Raw genomic sequence first — 25,521 nt, 5'->3', positions numbered from 1 at the left:
CACCCTCCTTCCTGAGAATACCGAGAAATCGATCCGAAATCTGAACTTCTCGCTAACCCTGGGTGAAGCGGCCCAGAGCTCTCACTTTGGCAGTGCGGATGCCACAGGTCGTTTCCCGTTGTGGTATCCCTGTCCGCCATGCTGTCCCGCCTTTGTTCTATCTAACAGTTCTACCGAGTACTCGCAACCCCGCCAACCAGAAACAGAGCTAGATCGTCTCCATATCCGGCTCAATTCGTCTGATCTGACCAGCGATCGTCCTTTCTAAAGAACCTCCCCTTCCCACCGGGGCGGACGCACCTCTCCTGAATCCTTAGCCCAGCCACTCGGTAGCCGTAATGTTGTCCGAGACCTCCGCCCCCAACCCGGATTCTAGCAACAGCTGGCCTGGTCTGGCCTTCCTCTCCAGGACAGTCTGAGTCTGGAGCACGGGACGCGGCGACCACATTCCAGTGGATCCCAGGACCGGACTCTCCGATGTTCCGAAAAGCTCCACAACACTGTCCTCGGAACGATCGGAACCTCCCGGGAATGGGTCGGGGTTATTGGGTGGCTGTTGAATGGGTGTGCATGTGTATGTGTGAATGGGTGGATTCACCGGAATGGTGCCCGGAACTTTGCTCCAGCTGAATAGAAATGCGGCTGAGCAAACATTCCACACAGCCCCGTCCCGATGCTGAGATCTCTCCGTGTCCGGAAGTGAATCGGAAACACACACACACACACACACACACACACACACACACACACGGAATGAACCGAATGAATAGAGATCGCACGCTGAGAGACACTGAGCACACGGAGGATGAAAACAGCTTGTCTTACCACATCTCCAAGCGCCAGCAGTTAAGCAAACAGCCAGAATAATCCAAACCGCTGCCCTCATCCCGGCGACCTGCAGCAAGTGAACGGACAGTTAAAGCTGAAACCTTGCAGAAGATGGAAACCTGAAATAAAACCGGAAGTACTGGAAATGTTCGGGATGTCTGCGTGAAAGAAGATGAGTTAACGTATCCGTCCGACATTCTATTTCCGACCCGCAGTGAGGAGGCAGTGTATTGGGACTTCACTCCGTATCTATCCCGTGCCCCGGGAGTTTGTAATGGAACAGCACAGAGGTAGCTTATAATCAGTGTATAAAGTATGCTCGGGAGTGTTTGATTGGGCTGTGCAGATAAAAGCCTCACTCTGTTCATACCTCTAGCACTGGGAACATGACGGGGCGGTGTAAAGGGAGCTTTACCCTGCATCCAACTGGAGTTCTGCACACTAAGATGTCAAATCCTGCTCTGCTTGGCGGACAGTTCAAAGGATCCATCATTTACTCGCACCGCCCATCTGCGCATATATTCGTCCGTGGTCTCCCGGAATGGCCTGCTCGTCATTTAGTGCTAGTATTTTCCAGTCACTTTTTTCCATCCCAACTCCTCTTTTAGTTTCACGCCCACACTTTCGACTCTGAAAGAAACCCTGCTGCATTAAACACCGTTTCTTATTTTCTCCCACCTGCCGTTCTTTCTGTCCTGACCTCTCTTGGCCGTTCACGCTATTTGCAGCATTTTCCCGGGCCCGCTGACGCTCCAGAGATGTTCTGGGACTGATTTAGTTTCAGGCAGACCTTTCTGCTCTCCTGATCTGACAACTGTCAGCTTGCATTTCCCCCCTGTTTACTGAGAATTTATAAGGCATTGGTGAGACCACAGCTGAAGAACAGTGAGCAGTTCTGGGTCCCATACCTAAAAAGAATGGAAGCAACACACATCAGAGTTGCTGGTGAACGCAGCAGGCCAGGCAGCATCTCTCGGAAGAGGTACAGTCGACGTTTCGGGCCGAGACCCTTCGTCAGGACTAACTGAAAGAAGAGCTAGTAAGAGATTTGCTGGTAGTGGAGAGGGTCCAGAGGAGGTTCACGAGAACGATCCCGAGAATGGAAGGGTTAACGTATCAGGGATAATGAGTTGTTCTGGGCCTATACTCTCCGGAATTCAGAATGGGTTGGGGGCGGGGGGGGGGGTGCGATTGCTCACATTGAAACCTATTGAATATTGAAAGGCCTCGACAGAGAGGCCGAGGATGCCTCCTAAAATGTGGGAGTCTCGAAGCAGAGGGCACAGCCTTAGAAGAGGGTGCCCCTTAGAACAGAGGTGAGGAGACGTGGTGAATCTGTGGAATTAACTGTCATGGACGGCTGTCGAGACTAATACCTTGGGAATATTTAAAGTGAACTTGTTTTTATTAGTAAGGACGTCAAAGTTCATGGGGAGAATGCAGCAGAATGGGGTTGAGAGAGATAGCAAATCAGCAATGTTGGAATGGCATGAGCAAACGTGGCCTCATTCTTTCCGATGCCTTATGATCTTATCGTCTTATATTTGATGCACCGTCCTTTTCCTGGACAATGATAAGAGTAACTGAACTATGCAGCCAGCACCCATTCCATTTTCCCGATTGAAGCCGAATGGACGCCCTAGTGTCAAGTCTCTGCCGATTGTCTCTATACCCCTTTCGTTTAATTCTTTGGTCCACTTGCTCTGCAGCGTTACTCCTCTGTCATTGCGAACATTTTTCAGTTCTGATGATATCATATCTGGCACTTGTATTGCGCAATATAACCCCTTTCCTACACAAAGGGAGCAGCGAAATATCCTGCTTTCAGTTCTTTGGAAAGTTCCATTCTCCGTTTAAAGTCGTGAACCGTTGTCCCTGCTTATATCACACTAAGAGCTGGGATACGCTCTATTGGACACACTGGCGATGGAGTATCATGAGACTAGTGGACTCCTCCGTCACCATGAAAAGAAAAGTCCTTACAAGTACTGAAATGAACGCACTGATGTACTTGTAAGGACTTGTAAGGACGCATTTAACCCTAATGCTTCTGCCTCATTTTTCGAGAATCCGTGTCCGATTCCGATCTCTAGAACTGTGGCCAGTTGACACTTTGACCAACTCTCCACCCACTCAGCCAATTACTCTTCAGCATTATTGCAATCCCCATCCTCATTTCGCCATGCAGGGCACTGCAGGCACCCACCAGTCTGCTTTTAATAAAACCTGTCTCGTAAATCCCCTTTACCATTGACGCAATTCACCTTAAAAGATGCCGTCTCCGATTTCACACTTCCATCTTGGGAAAAGGCTCTGACTCTATTTTTCCTTCATTTATACACTCGTCCGGTCACCCCTCCAGCTCTGAAGCCTTAGAGAAAGCAATCGAAGTCTATCAAACCTCTCCTTTTGCTAAAACCCACCAATCCAGGCAACTTCCAGGTGAACCTCTGCTGCACCCTCTCTATAACCTCCCTTCCTCGAATGCGTATCCAGTAATGAACGCAATGCTCCAATTAAGGTCCATCCAATGTTTTATACAACGTGAATTGCCGGCTATTATGCTCAGCACCCCTGTCCAATCAACGAAAGTGTATCGTGCACTTGCTTACCACTGCATCTACTTTTGTTGCCAATTTCTACAGTTCTTGCCTACTTCAATGCTCCCAAAGATCCTGCCTAAACTTTCACCTGATGTGAAATCCGCAGAGAATGGGAATCACTGCCCACTTCATTTTGACAAAGATGCTTCCTGTCCTGTCCATTCCAATTTCTCTCTTCTGAAGATGGTACAGGAGCTTGAAAGCCTGGATAAAGGGTGAAAGAACATTTTTCTTTCTCTATTGCTATCAGACCTCTGAACCAGTGAACCCTTTCCATTCCCTTCCCTGCGCGTTTATCATCCCCATTACTGGTGCTCGAACTTCACTGATTTCCTGTGCAAGACATTGAAATCACTTTGAACCGTGCCCCCAACACACACACACACACAAACACAAACACATACACAACCACTTCTCGTCCATTCCACGACACAGCCCAGCGCATTCGTCAGATACGGAGTACCCGGAAAAGGAAACCTACAGAATATAGAATGTTGCTCACCTCCCAGCGGATCCTCGGAGGAGTGCGCAGTATCCAATTGCTGCTAGTTTTTGTAGGGAGGCTCAAATACGCCTCATAACACAACGGGTCATCGTCAGTCGTCTCAGTTTCCGGTTTGTCCGACGTCAGCCGTGCTGAGGGAGGTGCGATCACTTTTGGTCACACCATTGGCTCCGGTTTAACGGCAGACACAGACTAATGAAATACAAAACGAGAGAGATAGATAGATAGATAGATAGAGAGAGAGAGAGAGAGAGAGAGAGAGAGAGAGAGAGGGAGAGAGAGAGAGAGGAAGGGGGAGAGAGAGAGAGAGAGACCCCAGCCTATCTCCAACATCAAGAGCCAAGACCCCAGCCTGTCTCCAAGTTCAAGAGCCAAGATTCCAGCCACGTCCTGTCCGGCAGCCATGTCATGTCCTTGCCTAGTTCTGGGGTCCGAGCCTGAGGCAAGACCCAGGTCCTAGGTGCATGTCCAGTCTCTGGCTCGGAGTCCAGGCCCAGGCTCCTAGTTCGTTATGATTATGATTATGAGGGCACGCAGTCCCCTTTTATTGTCATTTAGTAATGCATACATTAAGAAACGATAAAAATGTGTTACCAGAATGATATCACGAAAACACATAACAAACCGACTTAAAAACTAACAAAAACACATAATTATAACATATCGTTACAACAGTGCAAAGCAATACTGTAATTTGATAAGAACAGACCATGGGCACAGTAAACGTCTCAGAGTCTCTCAAAGTCCCATCATCTCACGCAGAGGGTAAACCCCCAGCGCCGCCAACTTGCCCATGCAGCATCCCGGAAGCATCCGACCCCAATCCGACTCCGAGTCCGTCCGAAAAACTCCGAGTCTCCGACCACCTATTCGACACCGAGCACCGAGCACCATCTCTGCCGAGCGTTTCGAACCCGGCCCCGGCAACAGGCTATACGCAAAGCCGAGGATTTGGGGCCTTCGTCTCCGAAGATTCTCGATCGCACAGTAACAGCGGCAGCGAAGCAGGCATTTCAGAAGTTGCTCCAGATGTTCCACTGCGCTTTCACGGCTGTCCCCATCAAATCCGGATTGATGCATGGCCCCCTAGTTACACATATTAATATTCAAACGGAAAGCCGTGCGCGCTGCATCGCGCCGCCATTTTCTCTCCCTGCTTGTTCATAGTTCGTTGCCTGGGCTCCCTGTGTCTTGTCCATGTCCTAGCCCAAGTCTGCGTTCTTGTCCCTGCTCCTCGTCCGTATTCTGTAACGTTGCTACTCTAGTCGAGTCCTGTTCCTCGTACTTCAGTGTCTGTGTCTTGCATTTGGGACTGTTCCCAACGCCCCCATTGTGACACTCACATTTTTCAGAATTCTAGACAACATACGCCCAGAGTAATCAAACGTTCTTCATATGACAAGCCAGTGAACCGTGGAATAATTTTCATGAACCTCCTTTGTACTATCTCCAGATACAGCACATGCTTTCCAAACTAAGAGGCCTAAACCTTCTCACAATACTCCAAATGCTTTACAAAGCCTCAAAATTACATCCTTGTTTTCAAATACTAGTCTTCCTGAAATGAAAGCTAACATTGCATATGCCTTCCAAACTATAGACTCAACCTGTAAATTAAACTTTGGAGAATCCTGCACAAGGTCTCCCAAGTCCCTTTGCAGCTCAGTTTTAATTATATTTTCTCTCCATTTAGAAAATAGTCCAACCTTTCATTTTTTTCTACCAAAATGCATGACCACTTCCCAACACTCTACATAAAAAGAATCTGTCCTAATCCAGATCCCTTGGGAACACCATTAGGTTTATCCACGACTACTTTATCCATGCTAGAATATTTCCTGGGCTCGGAGCTTGTAAAGCAGGCTCATGTGTTGCATATTGTCAAAGGCAATCTGAACATCCAAGTACAGAACGTCAATCGATTCTCCTTTGTCTATCCTGCGTGTTATTTCTACGAAGAATTCCAACAGATTTTTCAGACAAGATTTTCTCCTGAAAAAGTCCATGCTCGGTCAGCCAATTTTATCATGTGCCTCCAGGTACCCTGAGGCCTCATCCTTAATAATCGATTCCAACATCTTTCTAACCACTGAGGTCAGACTAACTGGTCTGTAGTTTCCTTTCTTCTGCCTCTCTCTTTTTTTGAAGCCTGGAGTGACATTCGCAATTTTCCAGTCTTCCAGAGCAATTCCAGAACCTAGTAATTATTGAAAGATCATTATTAATACTTCCACAATCTCTTTAGCAATCTACCTCTGAGCTTCGGGGTGTACACCATCTGATCCAGGTGACATATCTACCTTCAGACCATTCGGTTTTCCAATAGCCTTCTCTTTAGTGATGGTAACTTCACACACTTCATGTCTTCTGACACCAGGAACATCCACCATACTGCTAGTGGCGTTCATAGTGAAGACTGATGAAAAACACTTATTAAGCTCGTCTGCCATATCGTTATCCCCTATTACTACCTCTCCAGATTCATTTTCCAGCGGTCTGATATCGACTCCCGACTCCCGTTTACACTTTTTATATCTGAAGAAACTTTGATATCCCCTTTAATATTATTGATTGGGTGTTGGATTGGGTGTTGTGCAATGATCCAGAGGTAATAAGAGAGCTTAAGGTTAAAGAACCCTTAGGGAACGATGATCACAATGTGATCGAGTTCACTTTGAAATTTGAGAAGGAGAAACTAAATTCCGGCGTGTTGGTATCTCAATCGCATGAGAGGGGAACTGGCCAAGGTTCGATTAGATTAGATTAGGTTGACTGGAAAGGGACACTAGCAGCCAGGACGACAGATCAGATATGGCTGGAATTTCTGCGAAAAATGAGGGAAGTGCAAGACATATATATTCTAAATAAGAAGATATTTTCGAATGGAAGAAGTACACTACCGTGGCTGACAAGTGAAGTCAGAGCCAAAGTAAAAGTAAAAGCAAAAGAGAGGGCACACAATAAAGCCAAAGCTAGTGATAAGATAGAGGATTGGAAAGCTTTTAAAAACTTCCAGAAGTGAACTAAGAAGGTCATTAGGAAGGAAAAGATGAATTATGAGAGGAAGGTGGCGACTAATATCAAAGAAGATACTAAAGACTTTCTTAAGCATATAAAGTGTAATAGAGAGTTGAGGGTAGATATAGGACCAATAGAAAATGACGCTGGAGATAATGCAATTAGAGATGCAGAGATGGCAAGGGAACTGAATACGCATTTTGCATCAGTCTTCACAGTGGACAACGTCTGCAGTATACCGGACATTCAAGAGTGCGAGGGAAACATAGAAAACATACAGCACAATACAGGCCTTTCGGCTCACAAAGCTGTGAACGCTTTGTGGAGTGAGGTACGTGCAGTGAAAATTACGACCTAGAACGTGCAAAGGAAACTTCATGGTCTGAGGGTGGACAAATCTGGATCTGATGGAATGCACCCTTGGGTTCTGAAGGAAGTAGCTGGAAAACCGCGGAGGCACTAACAATGATCTTTCAATAATTGGTAGATTCAGCATTGTACCGGATGACTGGAAAAATGCAAATGTTATTCTTCTATTTAAGAAGGGTGGGAGGCAGCAGAAAGGAAATTATAGACCTCTTAGCCTGACATCAGTGGTTGGAAAGTTATTGGAATCGATAATTAAGGATGAGATTACGGAGTACCTGGAGGCACCTGACAAGATAGGCCAAAGACAGCATGATTTCCTGAAAGGAAAATCCTGCCTGACTAACCTACTGCAATTTTTTTGAGGAAGTTACAAGCAGGGTAGACAAAGGAGATGCAGTGGATGTTGTATACTTGGGTTTTCAGAAGGTCTTTGACAAGGTGCAGCACATGAGGCTGCTTAGCAAGACAAGGGCCCATGGAATTACAGGGAAGTTACGAGCATCCTTACAGCATTGGTTGATCGACAGAAAGCAGAGAGTGGGAATAAAGGGATCCTATTCTGGCTGGCTGCCGGTTACCAGTGGACTTCCACGGAGGTCTGTGTTGCGACAGCTGCTTTTTACGATGTAGGCCAATGATTTGGACTATGGGATTAATGGATTTGTGGCTAAATATGCCGATGGTACAAAGATAGGTGGAGGAGTGGGTAGTGTTTAGGAAACAGGGAGCCTTTAGAGAGACTTAGATAGTTTAGGTGAATGGACAAAGAAATGGCAAATAAAATACAATGTTGGAAAGACATGAATGAAGGAACTGCCTGCATTATAGTCAGGTTTACAGACGATAAAATGAGAGGGAAGGACAGATTATTATGGAGGGAGGGAGTCTGCAGAAGGACTTGGAAAAGTTAGGGGAGTGGGCAAAGTCGCAGATAGCATACAGCTTCGTGCAGTGTAGGTGTCTTACTTTGGTAAAAAGAATGAATGAGTTAGAATTTAGACATCAAGCGACTTGGCAGTTTTGGTTTTGGTTGAGTTGGTAGTAAGGAAGGCAAGTTCAACGGTAGCACTTCAAGATCTCTAGGAAGAGGTACAGTCGACGTTTCTGGCCGAGACCCTTCGTCAGGACTAAATGGAAGAAGAGATGGTAAGAGATTTGAAAGTGGAAGGGGGAGGGGAAGATTCGAAAAAATAGAATGAGACAGGAGGTGGACGGATGGAGTTAAGAGCTGGAAAGTTGATTGGCAAAAGTGATACGAGGCTGGAGAAGGGAGAGAATCATGGGACGGGAGTCCTAGGGAGAAAGGAAGGCGGTGGGGGGGGAGGGGAGTCCAGGAGATGGGTAAGGAGAGAGATGGAAGGAGAAAAAAAAGAGAAAAAAGGGGGGGGGGAAAGAGAAATAAATGGATACATACATAAACAAACAAACAAACAAACAAACAAACAAAACAAACAAACAAATAAATAAATAAATAAATAAGGGATGGGATATGGAAGTTAGAGAAGTCAATTAACGGAAGTTAGAGAAGACAACGTTCATGCCATCAGGTTGGAGGCTACCCAGACGGAATGTAAGGTGTTGTTCCTCCAACCTGAGTGTGGCTTCATCTTTACAGTAGAGGAGGCCATGGATAGACATATTAGAATGGGAATGGGACGTGGAATTAAAATGTGTGGCAACTGGGAGATCCTACTTTCTCTGGCGGACAGAGCTGAACACCTGCACTATTTTTTTCTCTTTCCCCCTTTTTTCTCTCTTTTTTTCCTCCCTCTATCCCTCTCACTATAACTCGTTGCCCATCCTCTGGGCTTCCCTTCCCCTTTTCTTTCTCCCTGGGCCTCCCGTCCCATGATCCTCTCCCTTCTCCAGCCTCGTATCACTTTTGCCAATCAACTTTCCAACTCTTGTCTCCATCCCTCCACCTCCTGTCTCATCCTATCATTTCGGATCTCCCCTTCCCCCTCCGACTTTCAAATCTCTTACTATCTCTTCTTTCATTTAGCCCTGACGAAGGATCTCGGCCCGAAAAGTCGACTGTACCTCTTCCTGGAGATCTTGAAGTGCTAACGTTGAACTTGCCTCCCTTACTACCAACTCAACCAAAACCAAAACTTCCAAGTCCCTTGACATTTACGATGTCTAAATTCTAACTCATTGATTCCTTATACCAAAGTAAAACACCTACACTGCACGAAGCTGTATTCTATCTGCTACTTTCCCCACTCCGCTAACTTGTCCAAGTCCTTCTGCAGACTCCCTGCCTCCATAATGATCTTTCCCTTCCTATCATTTTATCGTCTGGTCTGTAAACCTGACTACAATGCAGGCAGTTCCTTCATTCATGTCTTTAATGTATAAAGTGAAAGCTGTGATGCCAAACTGAACGCCACTCACCACTGGCAGTCATATTGAAAAGCACCATTTATCCCCATTCCTTATCTTCTGTCAGCTAGCCTGACTTATACTTGAGTTTAACATCGTGTATGCTTATCTTGGTAAGCAACCCTGTGTGAGAGAAAGGCTTTATGAAAATCCAAGGATATAGTGTCCATTGATTGGTTTGCTTATTAGACCATAAGCCCAGTAAACCGTAAGACCATAAGATATAGGAGCAGAAGTAGGCTCCGCCATTGATCAAGTCTGCTCCGCCATTCAATCATGGCTGATCCAATTCTTCAAGTCTTCCCAACCCCCACCTCCTTACTTTGTCCCTCGACCTCTCGTCCCATGATCCTCTCCCTTCTCCAGCCTCGTATCCCTTTTGCCAATCAACGTTCCTGCTCTTAGTTCCATTCCTCCCCCACCCCCGTCTTCTCCTATCATTTCCGATCCTCCCCTCCCCCTCCGACTTTCAAATCTCTTACTATCTCTTCCTTCAGTTAGTCCTGACGAAGGGTCTCGGCCCGAAACGTCGACTGTACCTCTTCCTAGAGATGCTGCCTGGCCTGCGGCGTTCACCAGCATTTTTTTGTGTGTTTTGCTTGAATTTCCAGCGTCTGCAGATTTCGTCGTGTTAGCATTTCAAGAGTTGGTTATTGACTTCAGTTTATATTCTATTTTATATTACACATATTTATAACATGAATAAGTGGACGGGTGGAAGAATTCTTAAGTTTACAAATGACACCATAACTGGTGGTATAGTGGACGTTGAATAATGTTTCCCTATGTTTCTGCAGGAGATGCATCAACTGACAACGTGGGAGAGGCACTGCAGATGTAGTTCAACATCAGCACGTGCAATGTGATCATTTTTGGTAAGTTAAACCAGGACTAGGCATGGACAGTAAATGCCTGGCCCAGATGAGTCAATTTGAACGGAAGCACCGGGATGCCTCAACATGGTATCACAGTTGGACAGGCGTGTGAAAAGGAATATGGCTTGCTTTATTCGTTGACCGTGGCACCGACTACAGTAGCTGGTTCATTAATGCACAAGTGTTCAAGAATTTGGCGTAGTCACACTTGGATTGTTGTATCCATGACTAGTCGCCAAGCTGTAAGAAGGTGTGATTAAGCTCTAGAGTTTGCAGAAAAGAATGGTAAGAATCTTCGTGGAATGGAGGGCTTGAAATCAAGGGGAAGACAGGAAAGGCTGGGATTCTTTTCCCCGCCGTGAAGGAGGCTGAGACACGGGGTGTGGTCTGAGCGGTATTAGGACATCTTCTCCGAGCATCGTCACCTGTCGTGGTGGAGAGGCTTGTGAGTTCCAGAGATATCGTGAGCGGAAGCATCTTTAGATTTAGCCATCCGGAATTTAGCTCCCAGTCGGATCAGCCACAGTCACTAAGATCAATGGGGAGGTTCCAGACAAAGAGCGATCCAACTTCAACGATGGAGCTAGTGGAAGATCACAGCGGCAGCAAAGCCGGAGGAAAGCTGCAGCAGTGAAGCGACCCCAGTCGTGTTGCATTCAATGCCACTGGATCCTGACCATGATCTGCCAAGGACCGTGTGGTGGCTGCCCTTAGATCAGCCTCCCCACAATGAACAACACACGAACAGGCGTTCTCTGTTTAGGGACTGCACATAATTAGGATATATTGTAGCTTTATTACGGGGTCATTATGTCAAGTATATTTGCCGATGGGTGAAGTTTGTTTAAAAGATTCAAAATAGTGGATTGTTAACAATTTGTGGAGGCTTCACTGATGTAATAGTACTATATTGTTTTACTGGCGTGACATTTAATCCAGTCGTATAGATATTGGTTTTAATATTCCGTGTTGGAATTGGCCAGGAATTATCCTATGTAAAGTGCATGCTCCCAGCGATGTAATTACCGTTTACAGCGTTAATGCGAGGAAGTGAATTCCGAAGTGTGCTTTATTAAAGTTTTGTCAGGGTTGAGTGTATAATTTAATTATTGGTGTTTGCTCAATGAAATTGCTCATCGGCACATTTGTTTTCGTTTCAAGTATCTGGGTCAATATAATGGGTCCATTATAAGCTGATCCTTGAGAGGAGATGCTGGGGAAAATGTGAAATAGACAAATATGTTCGTGAAATTATGAATTGGCAGTGGTACAAGAATTTTGTGATTGAGTTTCAGCAACATTTGCTAATCTAATGGCAATGTTAAACTCGTGATCATTACTACGAGTACTCTCAGGTGAAGAAGATTTATAGAGTCATAGAACATATGAATACAGAAACAAGCTCTTCGGCCATCTACCTCCTGCCGAACTGTTATTGTGACTATTCACTTCGACAAACACTTGGACAGGATCTTCAGAACCTACCCTCCAAAACTGTCCGAAATATTGCAATTGAGCTCGCAGCCAACAGTTCGTTTCACACTCGCACCACTTTCTGAGTGAAAAAAGTTTCCCTTCAGGTTTTCCGTAGATATTTTACCTTTCGCGCTAAGCCTCTGAGCTCTAGTTCTCTTAACACCCAACCTCAGTGGAAAAAATGCCATCTTGTACTTACTCTATCTATATCCCTCATACTTTTTTATCCAGGCCTTTCGTTGGTCAGGGTTGACAATGGACGTTCTTTCCTAGCATCTACGTGAAACGCAAGCCCAGAGGAAGCAATGGAGAGCAAGCTGTTCCTCATGTAGAGGTTCCTCCTCTCCACGTAGCTGATGAATCCAAAGGAATGGCGTGACTTATATAGTTTGGCATGAGCGGAATCGCAAGAGTTACCAGTCAGCTTTGAACTCAAAATATGGACTGCCTTGGGGACACCAGCTCCGGATTTTTCCTCGGAGTTAACTCCCGAATCCTTTTCCATGAGTGGGTACAGACATAACGTAGAGGAAATGTGAGATCAGAATTGTCTTTTTCCTAAATGCGCTGTCAACCATAGCTGACGAGCGCCAAGTGCCCGAAACGGCTGGATTGAATGTGCCAGTACCTCGCATTTGCCATTTCTCCGGTCAGTAAAAACACCTCCGACGGGCTTAGTAGCCAAGCCACATGTGAAGGCCAGGACTTGGCTATCAGAGGCTACTTGAGATGCACGCTATTGGAAAAGTGTAGAACGTAGTAGGAGATTATCCTAATACCTTCCCCTCAGGACCTATACCATAAGGTTCAGGAACAGTTATTACCTCTCAACCATCAGGCTCATAGAACTAAAGGGGATAACCCCACTCAACCCCACTCACCCTAACACTGAAATGTTCCCACAACTTATGGACTCACATTGAATTAGACAATAGACAATAGGTGCAGAAGTAGAACCATTCGGCCGTTCGAGCCTGCACCGCCATTCTGAGATCATGGCTGATCATCTACTATCAATACCCGGTTCCTGCCTTGTCCCCATAACCCTTGATTCCCCTAACCATAAGATACCTATCTAGCTCCTTCTTGAAAGCATCCAGAGAATTAGCCTTCACTGCCTTCTGAGGCAGCGCGTTCCACACCTCCACAACTCTCTGGGAGAAGAAGTTCCTCCTCAACTCTGTCCTAAATGACCTACCCCTTATTCTTAAACCATGCCCTCTGGTACTGGACTCTCCTAGCATCTGGAACATACTTCCTGCCTCTGTCTTGTCCAATCCCTTAAGAATCTTATATGTCTCAATCAGATCCCCCCCTCAATCTCCTTAATTCCAGCGTGTACAAGCCCAGCCTCTCTAACCTCTCTGCGTAAGACAGTCTGGACATCCAAGGAATTAACCTAGTGAACCTACGCTGCACCTCCTCCACAGCCAGGATGTCCTCCCTTAACCCTGGAGACCAAAACTGCACACAATACTCCAGGTGTGGTCTCACCAGGGCCATGTACAAATGCAAAAGAATTTCCTTGCTCTTGTACTCAATTCCCTTTGTAATAAAGGCCAACATTCCATTAGCCTTCTTCACTGCCTGCTGCACTTGCTCATTCACCTTCAGAGACTGATGAACAAGTACTCCTAGATCTCTTTGTATTTCTCCCTTACCTAACTCCACACCGTTCAGATATTAATCTGCCTTCCTGTTCTTGCTCCCAAAGTGAATAACATCACACTTATTCACATTAAACGCCATCTGCCAAGTTTCTGCCCACTCACCCAGCCTATCCAAGTCACCTCGAATTCTCCTTACATCCGCATCACATGTCACACCGCCACCCAGCTTAGTATCATCAGCAAACTTGCTGATGCTATTCACTATGCCTTCCTCTAAATCATTGACGTAAATCGTAAACAGCTGTGGTCCCAATACCGAGCCCTGTGGCACCCCACTAGTCACCACCTGCCATTCTGAGAAACACCCATTCACTGCTACCCTTTGCTTTCTATCTGCCAACCAGTTTACTATCCATGTCAATATCCACCCCCTAATGCCATGAGCTCTGATTTTACCCACCAATCTGCTATGTGGTACCTTATCGAATGCCTTCTGAAAGTCAAGCACACCACATCCACTGGATCTCCCGCGTCTATCTTCCTGGTTACATCCTGGAAAAAATCCAATAGATTAGTCAAACATGATTTGCCTTTGGTAAATCCATGCTGGCTCGGCCCAATCCTATCACTGCTATCAAGATACGCCGCTATTTCATCTTTAATAATGGACTCTAGCATCTTCCCCACTACTGATACTACTAAAGATTCCTCATTTAATGTTTTTGACATTTATGTCTATTTGTATTTGCTAAGCTTGTTGTCTTTGGCACACTGGCTCTTTGACCTTCTTGAGAACGGTTTTACTGGACCATTAATGCCGCCCCTTCCCATCTAATGCCTCCCGTTCTATCATTTATAAATCAAAGGAATTTCTGAGAGTAACTATTATCATATTGGATAAAATACTGAATGAAAATTATTGTGGATTAGGTCAAAAGGCAAATCCAGCGATGGATTATATGAAATAAACAGAAACAGGTGAACATGTCGATTTGTTGACGTTACGTGATCCGATATTATTTAAGTTTCAGTTTGTTGTGGCAGATGCTAGGTCTTGACAGAGAAAATTGAGTATGGAGCAAGGCTAAGGAAAACCGATTTTTAATCTGTGGTTCTTTGCTTACGTTGAGATCAGCGGAGGTTAGCGTACTCCGTTAGTGCGAAAGAGGAAGAAACGAACGGGTAAAGGAGAAGGACAAAGATAAGCAAAAGCTGTGTTTAAGATTATAAAGCTGACAGTTCTTGCTCTGAGTTGCAGCAAGAGCTATTGGTTCTGAAGGTCAATAGATAAGGACTATTTTTTCCAAGTTCAAGTGAGCCATATCATGAACCATAAGTGAAAATATTAGCGACATTTTCTATACTGGAACTTGGTTAATTAAAAAAAAACGTTTATTTTCAAGACAGCAATTAATGTTTTTGCAAAACTGCAATTACAAGATGTCTATCGTGAGTTAAATTCAGGGTCGAGAATAAAGAGGAGGGTTGGTATCAGCAGAAGGTAATTGGAATTAAAATTGGTTTATTATTGTAGGCATACCAAAATATTCTGAAACATAATGTCATACAGAACGAATCACTGCACGGGCCTTTGGGGTGGCTAATGGAGGTACTATGTAAAACATTAACAATGCAGAATGAAGTGTCATAGCAATAGAGAAAATAAATAAATGTTCTCCATAAGACCAGAATACCTAGGAGAAAGTTAGATAATTTGACCCACCGAAGTCCTTCCACCTATCCACCATTGCTGATTCATTATACCTCTCAACCATACTCACCACCACCTGCGTCAAGAAATATTAGTGTATTCTCGCTACGCAGCTAAAAATAATTCACACTGTGTATATTGACAGGTAAAATACTGATGTCATGTAGTAGAACATTTGTGTCAGTATCAGTTTTATGTTACAGCAGGTGACCATTGTGGTCAGCGTTTACTGTCCATCCGTCGTTACTCGTAATATATCAATGCTGCGTAGACTTTTACCACTGCAATCCTTGCAGTGGAAATGGTTCCTCTTTGTTCGGGAGCACCAGGTTTCTAATCCAGTAAAGGCAATGATCAAATTTTAATGTGACATAGAAGAGAACACAGAAATGGTGTTTCCTATGAGACGCTGCTCATATTCTCCTTGATCTTAGAGGCTGTGCTTCTTTAGTAGATGGTTTCTGAAGAAAGTTTGTATGTTGGCGGCATTGCATTATTTGACGGTGATAATATTGCCGCGCACTGGCGGCGAGAATGGGGTGAATCTGAAGATTTTCGGTGAAGATTGGTATGGTTCCTGGTGGCCGAGTCTAAACCTATAACCGAGATAAACTGAAGAGTCTTGTAAAACCATTTCAGAAGGCAACCGAATTGTTACACGCAGACATTACAAATTCCAAAATCAGAATCAAAACCAAGTTTATTATCATGGACTTCAATGGCGTGAAATTTGTTATTTAATGGCAGCGGTAAAATATAAAATTATGAAATTACTGTGAATTAAAATCATTGGCTCTTCACTCAGCTGTGGAGATCTGGACAGTGAAGATGCATAAGTCAGGATGTTCTTCACTAATTTCAGCTCTACATTCAACACCTTTATCCCCTCAAAACTAATCAATAAGCCCCAAGACTCAGGTCTCAATACCTCCTTGTTCAACTGGATCCTCGGTTTCTTCACTTGCAGACCCCAGTCAGTTCGGCTTAGCAACAACATCTCCTCCACAGTCACCATCAGCTCAGGTGCACCACAGGGCTGTGCTTGGCCCCTGCTCTACACTCTTTACACTCACGACTGCGGCTAAGTAGAGCTCCAGTGCCATGTTTAGGTTTACTGAAGACACCATTGTTTTGGCCGAAACAAAGGTGGTGATGAATCTGACTATAGGAAGGAGTTTGCAAATCTGGCTGAATAGTGTCACTACAACAACCTCTCACTTAACGTCAGCAAACCCAAAAAGCTGGTCTTTGAGTACAGGAGGAGGAAACCGGAAGAACATGTGCCGGACACAGTCAGGGGATCAGAGGAAGAACAGGGTCAATAATTTAAAATTCCTCGGTGTTATCATTTCACAGGATCTGTCCTGCGGCCGGCACATGTTCCACTAGAAAGATGGCATGATAGTTCATCTACTTTCTGAGAAGTTTGCAAAGATTGGCATGCCGTTTCAGAATTTGACAAACTTCTATAGCTGCGCGGTGTAGAGTCTACAGATTTGTTGCATTACAGTCTGGTACGGAAACGCTAATGTCATTGAACGGAAAAGCCTACAAACAGTAGTGGACACAGCCGCGTTCATCACAGTCTGTCTTTGACTGCATAATTTTTCATTTATTTTATTATTTTTCTTTGAATTTATTAAGAATTTCAACAAGAAAGCGAATCGCAGATGGGATATGGTGACGTGCATGTACTTTCATAATGCGTTTACTTTAAACTTTTCAATTACAGAGTTATAAATTCATAGAACATAGAAATATACAACACGGGCCCTTCGGACCACAATGGTGTGCCGACCATATAACCTTCTCTAGAAACTGCCTAGAATTTCCAGAGCGCATAGCCGTCTATATTTCCAAGCTCCATGTAACTACCTAAGAGGCTCTTAAAACACCCTAGTGCACTCGCTTCCACCACTGCCGCCGGCAGTGCATTCCACGCACCCACCACTCTCTGTACGAAACACTTAGCCCTGACATCCCCTCGGTACCTATTTCCAAGCACCTTAAAACTATGCCCCATTTTGTTAGCTATTTCAGCCCTGGGAAAAACCTCTGTCTCTCCACACGATCAATGCCTTTCGTCACCATCTTTCAGGTTATCTCTCATCCTCCGTTGCTCCAAGGAGAAAAGGCCAAGTTCGCTCAAGATATTCTCAACAGGTAGCCCTCCATTCTAGGCAAAATCCTTTTAAATCTACACTGCATGCTCTCTATTGTACCCACATCCTTCCGGTAGTGAGGTGACCAGAACTGAACACAGCACTGCAAATGGGGTCGAACCAAGGTCTTATATAGCTGTAACATTACCTCACAGCTCTAAAATTCAATCCCAGGATTAATCAATGCCACACACCATACGTCTTCTTAACAACACTGTCAACCTATGCAGAAGTTTTGAGTGTCCTATCAACGCGGATTCCAAGATCACTTCGATCCTCCACACTGCCAAGAGTTTACCATTAATATTATGCTTTGTTCTAAAATTTGATCTACCAAAATGAACCACTCACAATCATCTTGGTTGAAGGCCATCTGCCACTTCTATCAATACCCCCCTGTAACCTCTGACAACTCTCCAGTGCATCCACAACTGCCCCGACCTTCTTCATTCAGGTCATTTATAAAAATCACAAAGAGATGGGGTCCCAGAACAGATCTCTGCGGGCACTACTGGTCACCGACCTCCATGTAGAATACGAATGATTTACAGCCACAATTTGCCTTCTTTGGGCAAGTCAATTCTAACTCATTCAGTACTACATCGCAGAAAAAAGACTTTCATCCTTTCTAGCCCATGCCGACCTGATATTCTGACCAGTCCCGTCTACCTGTACATGGGTCATCCCACTAAACTCCTTTCATTCATGTACTTCCCTAGATTTCCATGAAATGTTACAATTGAGACCGCATCTATCGTTTCCCCTGGTAGCTCGTTCAATAATCTTTCCGCCCTTTCAGTGAAGAAGTTTATAAGGAGAGTCACAAGGAAAGGCTGCGATGGCATAGATTATTGGCCAGGCCGACAGTGTTTTGCTGTGATCTTACTCAAACTCGTACAATCATGAGGGCCAAATATAGTCAAAGTCAAAGCAAATGTATCATCATCGTGCGAATATGTCACCGAGGTTCACTTTCTTACAGGCATTTACATGAAAATAAAGAAATTCAACACCATTTATGAAAAACTATAAATTATTTTAAGCCTGCCAAAATGTACAAAGCGGCATATTGTGCAAATAAATACTATGTAAAAATAATAGTGTGTCTATAGGTTGTGGAGACCTTGAACGTGAGTCTATACATAGAAACATAGAATATAGGTGCAGGAGTAGGCCATTCGGCCCTTCGAGCCTGCACCGCCATTCAGTATGATCATGGCTGATCGTCCAACTCAGAACCCTGTACCAGCCTTCCCTCCATACCCACTGATCCCTTTAGCCACAAGGGCCATATCTAACTCCCTCTTAAATATAGCCAGTGACCCGGCCTCAACTGTTTCCTGTGGCAGAGAGTTCCACAGATTCAGCACTCTCTGTGTGAAGAAGTTTTACCTCATCTCGGTCCTAAAAGGCTTCCCCTTTATCCTCAAACTGTGACCCCTCGTTCTGGACTTCCCCAACGTCGGGAACAATCTTCCTGCATCTAGCCTGTCCAATCCTTTTAGGATTTTATATGTTTCAAGAAGATCCTCCCTTAACCTTCTAAATTGCAACGGGTATAAGCCTAGGCGATCCAGTCTTTCATCATATGAAAGTCCTGCCATCCCAGGAATCAATCTGGTGAACCTTCTTTGTACTCTCTCTATGGCAAGGGTGTCTTTCCTCAGATTAGGGGACCAAAACTGCACACAATACTCCAGGTGTGGTCTCACCAAGGCCCTGTACAACTACATTGTAGAATCATTTCAGAATTGAGGTGAGTGACATTATGTACAAAGATTCCGGAGGCTGATAATTGGAGGGTAAAGCATGAACCTGAATACAGGGATCAGGGGATCTACTGTCGGCGTGACGTCTCTCATACCCGATGGCTGTAGCGAGAAGATAGTACGATCTACACCGTGGGGATAGTTGATGATGGACATTCACCGTTTAGGCTGTGCGCTCTTGTCCCAATGCTCCTTGCAAATATTCTGAATAGTGGGGAACGCTTAGACTGCGATGGCTTGGGCTATATCAATCACTTTCTGAAGACTTTTTCTTTCCTGGGCATTGAGGTCTCCAAATGAAGCTGTGATAAAACAATAAGACCATAAGATATAAGAACAGAAGTAGGCCATTCGGCCGATCAAGTCTGCTCCGCAATTTAATCATGGGCTGATCCAATTCTTCCAGTCATCCATACTCCTCTGCCTTCTCCCCAACCCCTTTGATGCCCGTACCAATCAGGAACATATCTACCTCTGCAGGAAATACACCCAATGACTCTGCATCCACAGCCGCTCGTGGCAACAATTTCCACTCTGGTTAAAGTAATTGCTCCGCATCTCAGTTCTAATCGGACGCCCTCTTGTCCTAGAATCCCCAACCATGAAAAATAACTTTCTGATCTAATAATCTAATCTGTTCAGGCCTTTTATATTCGGAATGTTTCTATGAGACCTCTCATTCTCCTGAACTCCAGCGAATACAGCTCAAGAGCTCTCAGATGCTTCTCATACAGTAACCCATTTATTCCTGGAATCTTCTCGTGAATCTTCTCTGAACCTTCTCCAGTGTTAGTATATTCTTTCTAAAATAGGGAGCCCAAAACTGCACACAATACTCCACGTGTGGTTTCACGAGTGCCCTATAGAGCCTCAACATCACATCCCTGATCTTATATTCTATACCTCTAGAAATGAATGCCAACATTGCATTCGCTTTCTTCACAACCGACTCAATCTGGAAGTTAACCTTTAGGGTATCCTGCACAAGGATTCCCTGGTGCCTTTGCATCTCTGCATTTAGAATTCTCTCCCCAACTAGATAATAACCTGCCCATTTATTTCTTCCACCAAAGTGCATGACCATACACTTTCCAACATTGTATTTCATTTGCCACTTCTTTTCCCATTCCCCTAAACTATCTAAGTCTTTCTGCAGGCTCTCTGTTTCCTCAAAACTTACCCGCTCCTCCACCCATCTTTCTATCATGGGCAAATGTAGTCACATATCTATTAACACCGTAGTGCAAATGATTGACATACATTGTAAAAAACAGAAAGCAGCAGTCTCAACACCGACCCCTGTGGAACTCCACTGGTAACTGGCAGCCAGCCAGAATAGGATCCCTCTATTCCCATTCTCCGTTTTCTGCCGACCAACTAATGCTCCACCATGCTGGTAGCTTATCTGTAATTCCATGGGCTCTTATCTTGCAGTACAGCCTCATGTGCGACACCTCGTCAAATGCCTTCTGGAAATCCAAGTACACCACGGCTACTGCATCTCCTTTGTCTATCCTGCTTGTGATTTCCTCAAAGCATTGCAGTAGGATTGTCAGGCAGGATTTCCCTTTCAGGAAACTATGCTGGGTTTGGCCTATCTTGTCATGTTCCTCTAGGTACTCCGTAATCTCATCCCTAACAATCGATTCCAATAACTTCCCAACAACTGATATCAAGCTAACAGGTCTATAATTTCCTTTCTGCTGTCTCCCACCTTTCTTACATAGCGGAATAACATTTGCAATTTTCCTGTCATCCGGTACAATGCTAGAATCTATCGATTCTTGAAAGATCATCGTTAATCCTTCCGCAATTTTTCCAGCTACTGTACTTCAGAACCCAAGGGTGCACGCCATCAAGTCCAGGAGATTTACCCACGCTCAGACCATTAAGCTTTCTGAGCACCTTCTCCATCGTCATTTTCACTGCACAAACTTCACTTCCCCGACACTCATGAATGTGCGGTATACTGCAGATGTCTTCCACTGTGAATACTGATGCAAAATACACATTCAGTTCCTCCGCCGTCTCTGCATCTTTCATTACAATATTTCTAGTGTCCTTTTAGCTTGGTACTGTACCTACCCTCGACTCTCTTTTACCCTTTATATACTTAAAATGCTTTCAGCATCTTCTTTGATATTAATCGCCAACTTCTTCTCATAATTCATCTTTTCCTTCCGAATGACCTTCTTTGTTTCCTTCTGCAGGTTTTCAAAAGCTTCCCGATCCTCTATCTCACCACTAGCTCTGGCTTCCTTGTATGTCCTCTCTTTTGCATTTGTTTGGCTCTGACTTCACTTGTCAGCCACGGAAGTGTCCTTCTTCCTTTTGAAAATTTCTTCTTATTTGGAATATATCTGCCTTGCAATTCCCTCATTTTTTCTCAGAAACTCCAGCCATTGCTACTCTGCTGTCCTTCCTGCAAATGTCCCTTTCCAGTCAACCTCAGCCAGTTCCCCTCTCATGCCATTGTAATTTCCTTTATTCCACTGAAATACCGACACGTTGGATTTTCTTTTTTCCCTCTCTAATTTCAATGTGAACTCGATCATATTGTGATCACTGGTCCCGAAGGGTTCCATAACCTTAAGCTCTTTTATCACCTCCGGTTAATTGTACAACACCCAATCCACCACAGCCGATCCCCTCGGAGGCTCAACAACTGTTCTAAAAAGCCATCCCTTAGACGTTCTACACATTTTCTCTCTTGAGGTCCAGTACTGACCTGGATTTCCCAATCCACTTCCATGTTAAAATCACCAACGACTATCAAAACATCGCCTTTCTGACACGCCTTTTTATCTCCTGCTGTAATTTGTAATCCATATCCCGGTGATGCAACCGGTTAGAATATTACCGATCGACAGTATCTAGTAGGGAAACCGAAAGTAGAGGACTGGGTTTCAAAGTGAGAGGGAAAATATTCAAAGTGGATCTTCTGGGGAAGCTTTCCTTCACACAGCGGGTAGTGGTATCTGTAAGGAGCAGTCGGAGGAAGTGGCATATATGTAAGGATGCTTTATTGGTATCTGGGCGAAAAGCATTCAAGAGGGTTGAGTGTAGTTAGGCATTTAGGTTACATGGACGAGTTGGGCTGAAAGGCCTGTTTAAATGTAGAATTGCTGAATCTAACGGTTTAGATTGGAGGAATTTTATCGTACTCCGCTTGGGCTGGTGGTAGGATGCGAGATATCGTTTAATTTCTGGCAGTGGGGTGTGGAACAGCTGGTGGGACCCACAGGCAAAGCGTGTGTTGCTGCCAGCATCCAGCACCCTTTCGTTTAGATTCTTGTGGTTGTGTGAAGTGGAGGAGAGCCTCGCCTTGCTCTGGAAGCCTCATGACGTTGCCCGCAGTACCTTTTTTCTTTGCAGTCCCGTTGCCGTCAAACACAGGTTGAGCAGGTGGTGGCGCTGTTGACCTGAGGTAAAAGTCTGCTGTCCCGAAAGCGAAAGACAGATAGAATTAAATCAGGACTATTTTGAGGTGTTGCTTTTTGGGAGGGCAGATGTAAGAAAACAGAGGTTGGGGCTCTAGTCATAGAGTCATAAAGTCACAGAGTCATCAGCACAGAAACAGGCCGTTCAGTCTATCTGTTCCATGCCGAAACCATATACATTGCCTACTACCATCGATTTGCACCGGGACCATAGCCTCCATATTCGTACTTTCCATGTATCTATCCAAATTTCTCTTACACATTGAAATCGAGCACGCATGCCCACTTGTGCTGGCAGCTCGTTCCACACTCTGTCGACCATCTGAGTGAAGTGGTTTCCTCTCACATTCCCCTTAAACATCTCAACTTTCGCCCTGAAACCGTGTCCTCTGGTTGTAGTCCCACAGAGTCTCTGTGGAAAAACCCTGCTTGCATTAACCTTATGTTTACCCCTCATAATTTTGGAGACATTTATCATATTTCCTCTCAATCTTCTATGTTCTAGAGAACAAAAACCTCACCTACTCAATCTTTCCGCATAACTCAAGTTCCCCAACGAAGGTTCCCTGCACTTGCTATATTTACCTTTCATTCTGAAGAACATACACGCTTTGTAGTCACAACATCTCGGATCTGAATACTTACTTTCCACTTTCTAAGTACACCTTTGCCAGAAAACTGCCTATCTCAATTCAGACTTCCTGATCCTTTTTCATACCATCAAAATTGGCCTTTCTCCGATTTAAAATCTCAACCCGTGGATCAGACCTATCCCTTTTTCACATTTACTTTGAAGCAAATGCCATTATAGTCACTGGATGCAAAATGTTTCCCTACACAAGCCTGTGTCACATGTCGGCCTCATTCCCTAATATCAGATCGAGTATCGCATACCTTCCCGTTGGAACATCCACATACTGCTGAAGGAAACTTTCTTGAGCACATTTGACAAACTCTATCTTAGATGATACAAAAGTTGGGGGCGTTGTGGATAGTCTGGAGGGTTGTCAGAGGTTACAGCGGGACATCGATAGAATGCAGAACTGACTGGACTGAGGAGTGGCAGATAGACTTCATCCCAGATAAGTGTGAAATGGGTAATTTTGGTAGGTCAAATTTGAAGACAGGATATAATATAAGTAGTAAGATTCTTGGCAGTGTGGAAGATCTAAGAGATCCTGGGGTTCGTGTCGATAGAACATTCAAACCTGCTGCACAGGTTGACAGTGTTGTTAAGAGGGCGTCTGGTGTGTTGGCGTTCATCAAACTTGGGACTGAGTTCAAGAGCCGTGAGGTATGTTATGGCTATATAAGACCTTGGTCAGACCCCATTTGAAATACTGCGTTCAGTTCTGATCACCTCACGACAGGAATGGTGTGGATACTATACAGAGAGTGCAGAGTAGATTTACAAGGATGGTGCCTGGATTGGAGGGTGTACCTGATAAGAATAGAACATAGAACATAGAATAGTAAAGCACAGTACAGGCCCTTCGGCCCACAATGTTGTGCCGACCCTCAAACCCTGCCTCCCATATAAGCCCCCACCTTAGATTCCTCCATATACCTGTCTAGTAGTTTCTTAAACTTCACTAGAGTACCTGCTTCCACCACTGACTCAGCCAGTGCATTCCACACACCAACCACTCTCTGAGTAAAAAACCTTCCTCTAATATCCCCCTTCAACTTCCCACCCCTTACTTTAAAGCCATGTCCTCTTGTATTGAGCAGTGGTGCCCTGGGGAAGAGGCGCTGACTTTCCACCCTATCTATTCCTCTTATTATCTTGTACACCTCTATCATGTCTCCTCTCATCCTCCTTCTGTCCAAAGAGTAAAGCCCTAACTCCCTTAATCTCTGATCATAATGCATACTTTCTAAACCAGGCAGCATCCTGGTAAATCTCCTCTGTACCCTTTCCAATGCTTCCACATCCTTCCTATAGTGAGGTGACCAGAACTGGACACAATACTCCAAGTGTGGCCTAACCAGATTTTATAAAGCTGCATCATTACATCGCGACTCTTAAACTCTATCCCTCGACTTATGAAAGCTAAAACCCCATAAGGTTTGTTAACTACCCTATCCACCTGTGAGGCAACTTTCAGGGATCTGTGGACATGTACCCCGAGATCCCTCTGGTCCTCCACACTACCAAGTATCCTGCCATTTACTTTGTACTCTGCCTTGGAGTTTATTCTTCCAAAGTGTACCACCTCACACTTCTCCGGGTTGAACTCCATCTGCCACTTCTCAGTCCACTTCTGCATCCTATCAATGTCTCTATGCAATCTTTGACAATCCTCTACACTATCTACAACACCATCAACCTTTGTGTCGTCTGCAAACTTGCCAACCCACCCTTCTACCCCCACATCCAGGTTGTTAATAAAAATCACGAAAAGTGGAGGTCCCAGAACAGATCCTTGTGGGACACCACTAGTCACAATCCTCCAATCTGAATGTACTCCCTCCACCAGCACCCTCTGCCTTCTGTAGGCAAGCCAATTCTGAATCCACCTGGACAAACTTCCCTGGATCCCATGCCTTCTAACTTTCTGAATAAGCCTACCGTGTGGAACCTTGTCAAATGCCTTACTAAAATCCATATAGATCACATCCACTGCACTACCCTCATCTATTTGCCTGGTCACCTCATCAAAGAACTCTATCAGGCTCGTTAGACACGATCTACCCTTCAGAAAGCCATGCTGACTGTCCCTGATCAGACCATGATTCTCTAAACGCCTATAAATCCTATCTCTAAGAATCT

At 44.7% G+C, this 25,521-nt stretch overlaps 1 protein-coding gene across 1 annotated transcript in view; it reads right to left on the bottom strand.

The window, feature by feature from the left end:
* Positions 1-25,521, bottom strand: part of LOC134344615 (fucolectin-4-like) — a 65,182-nt gene that overhangs the window by 26,131 nt on the left and 13,530 nt on the right. The window contains exons 2-3 of the mRNA XM_063044730.1: positions 14,145-14,218; positions 826-895 (exon numbers count right to left, since the gene is read on the bottom strand). Coding sequence (XP_062900800.1) covers positions 826-886 — 61 coding nt within the window. The 5' untranslated portion in view covers positions 887-895; positions 14,145-14,218. The remainder of the gene's footprint in view (positions 1-825; positions 896-14,144; positions 14,219-25,521) is intronic.

The sequence above is a fragment of the Mobula hypostoma genome, chromosome 3, assembly GCF_963921235.1.
Source record: "Mobula hypostoma chromosome 3, sMobHyp1.1, whole genome shotgun sequence".
Lineage (NCBI taxonomy): Eukaryota > Metazoa > Chordata > Chondrichthyes > Myliobatiformes > Myliobatidae > Mobula > Mobula hypostoma.
Note: the sequence above shows the minus strand (reverse complement) of the source record. Positions and strands in the feature narration are given on the sequence as shown.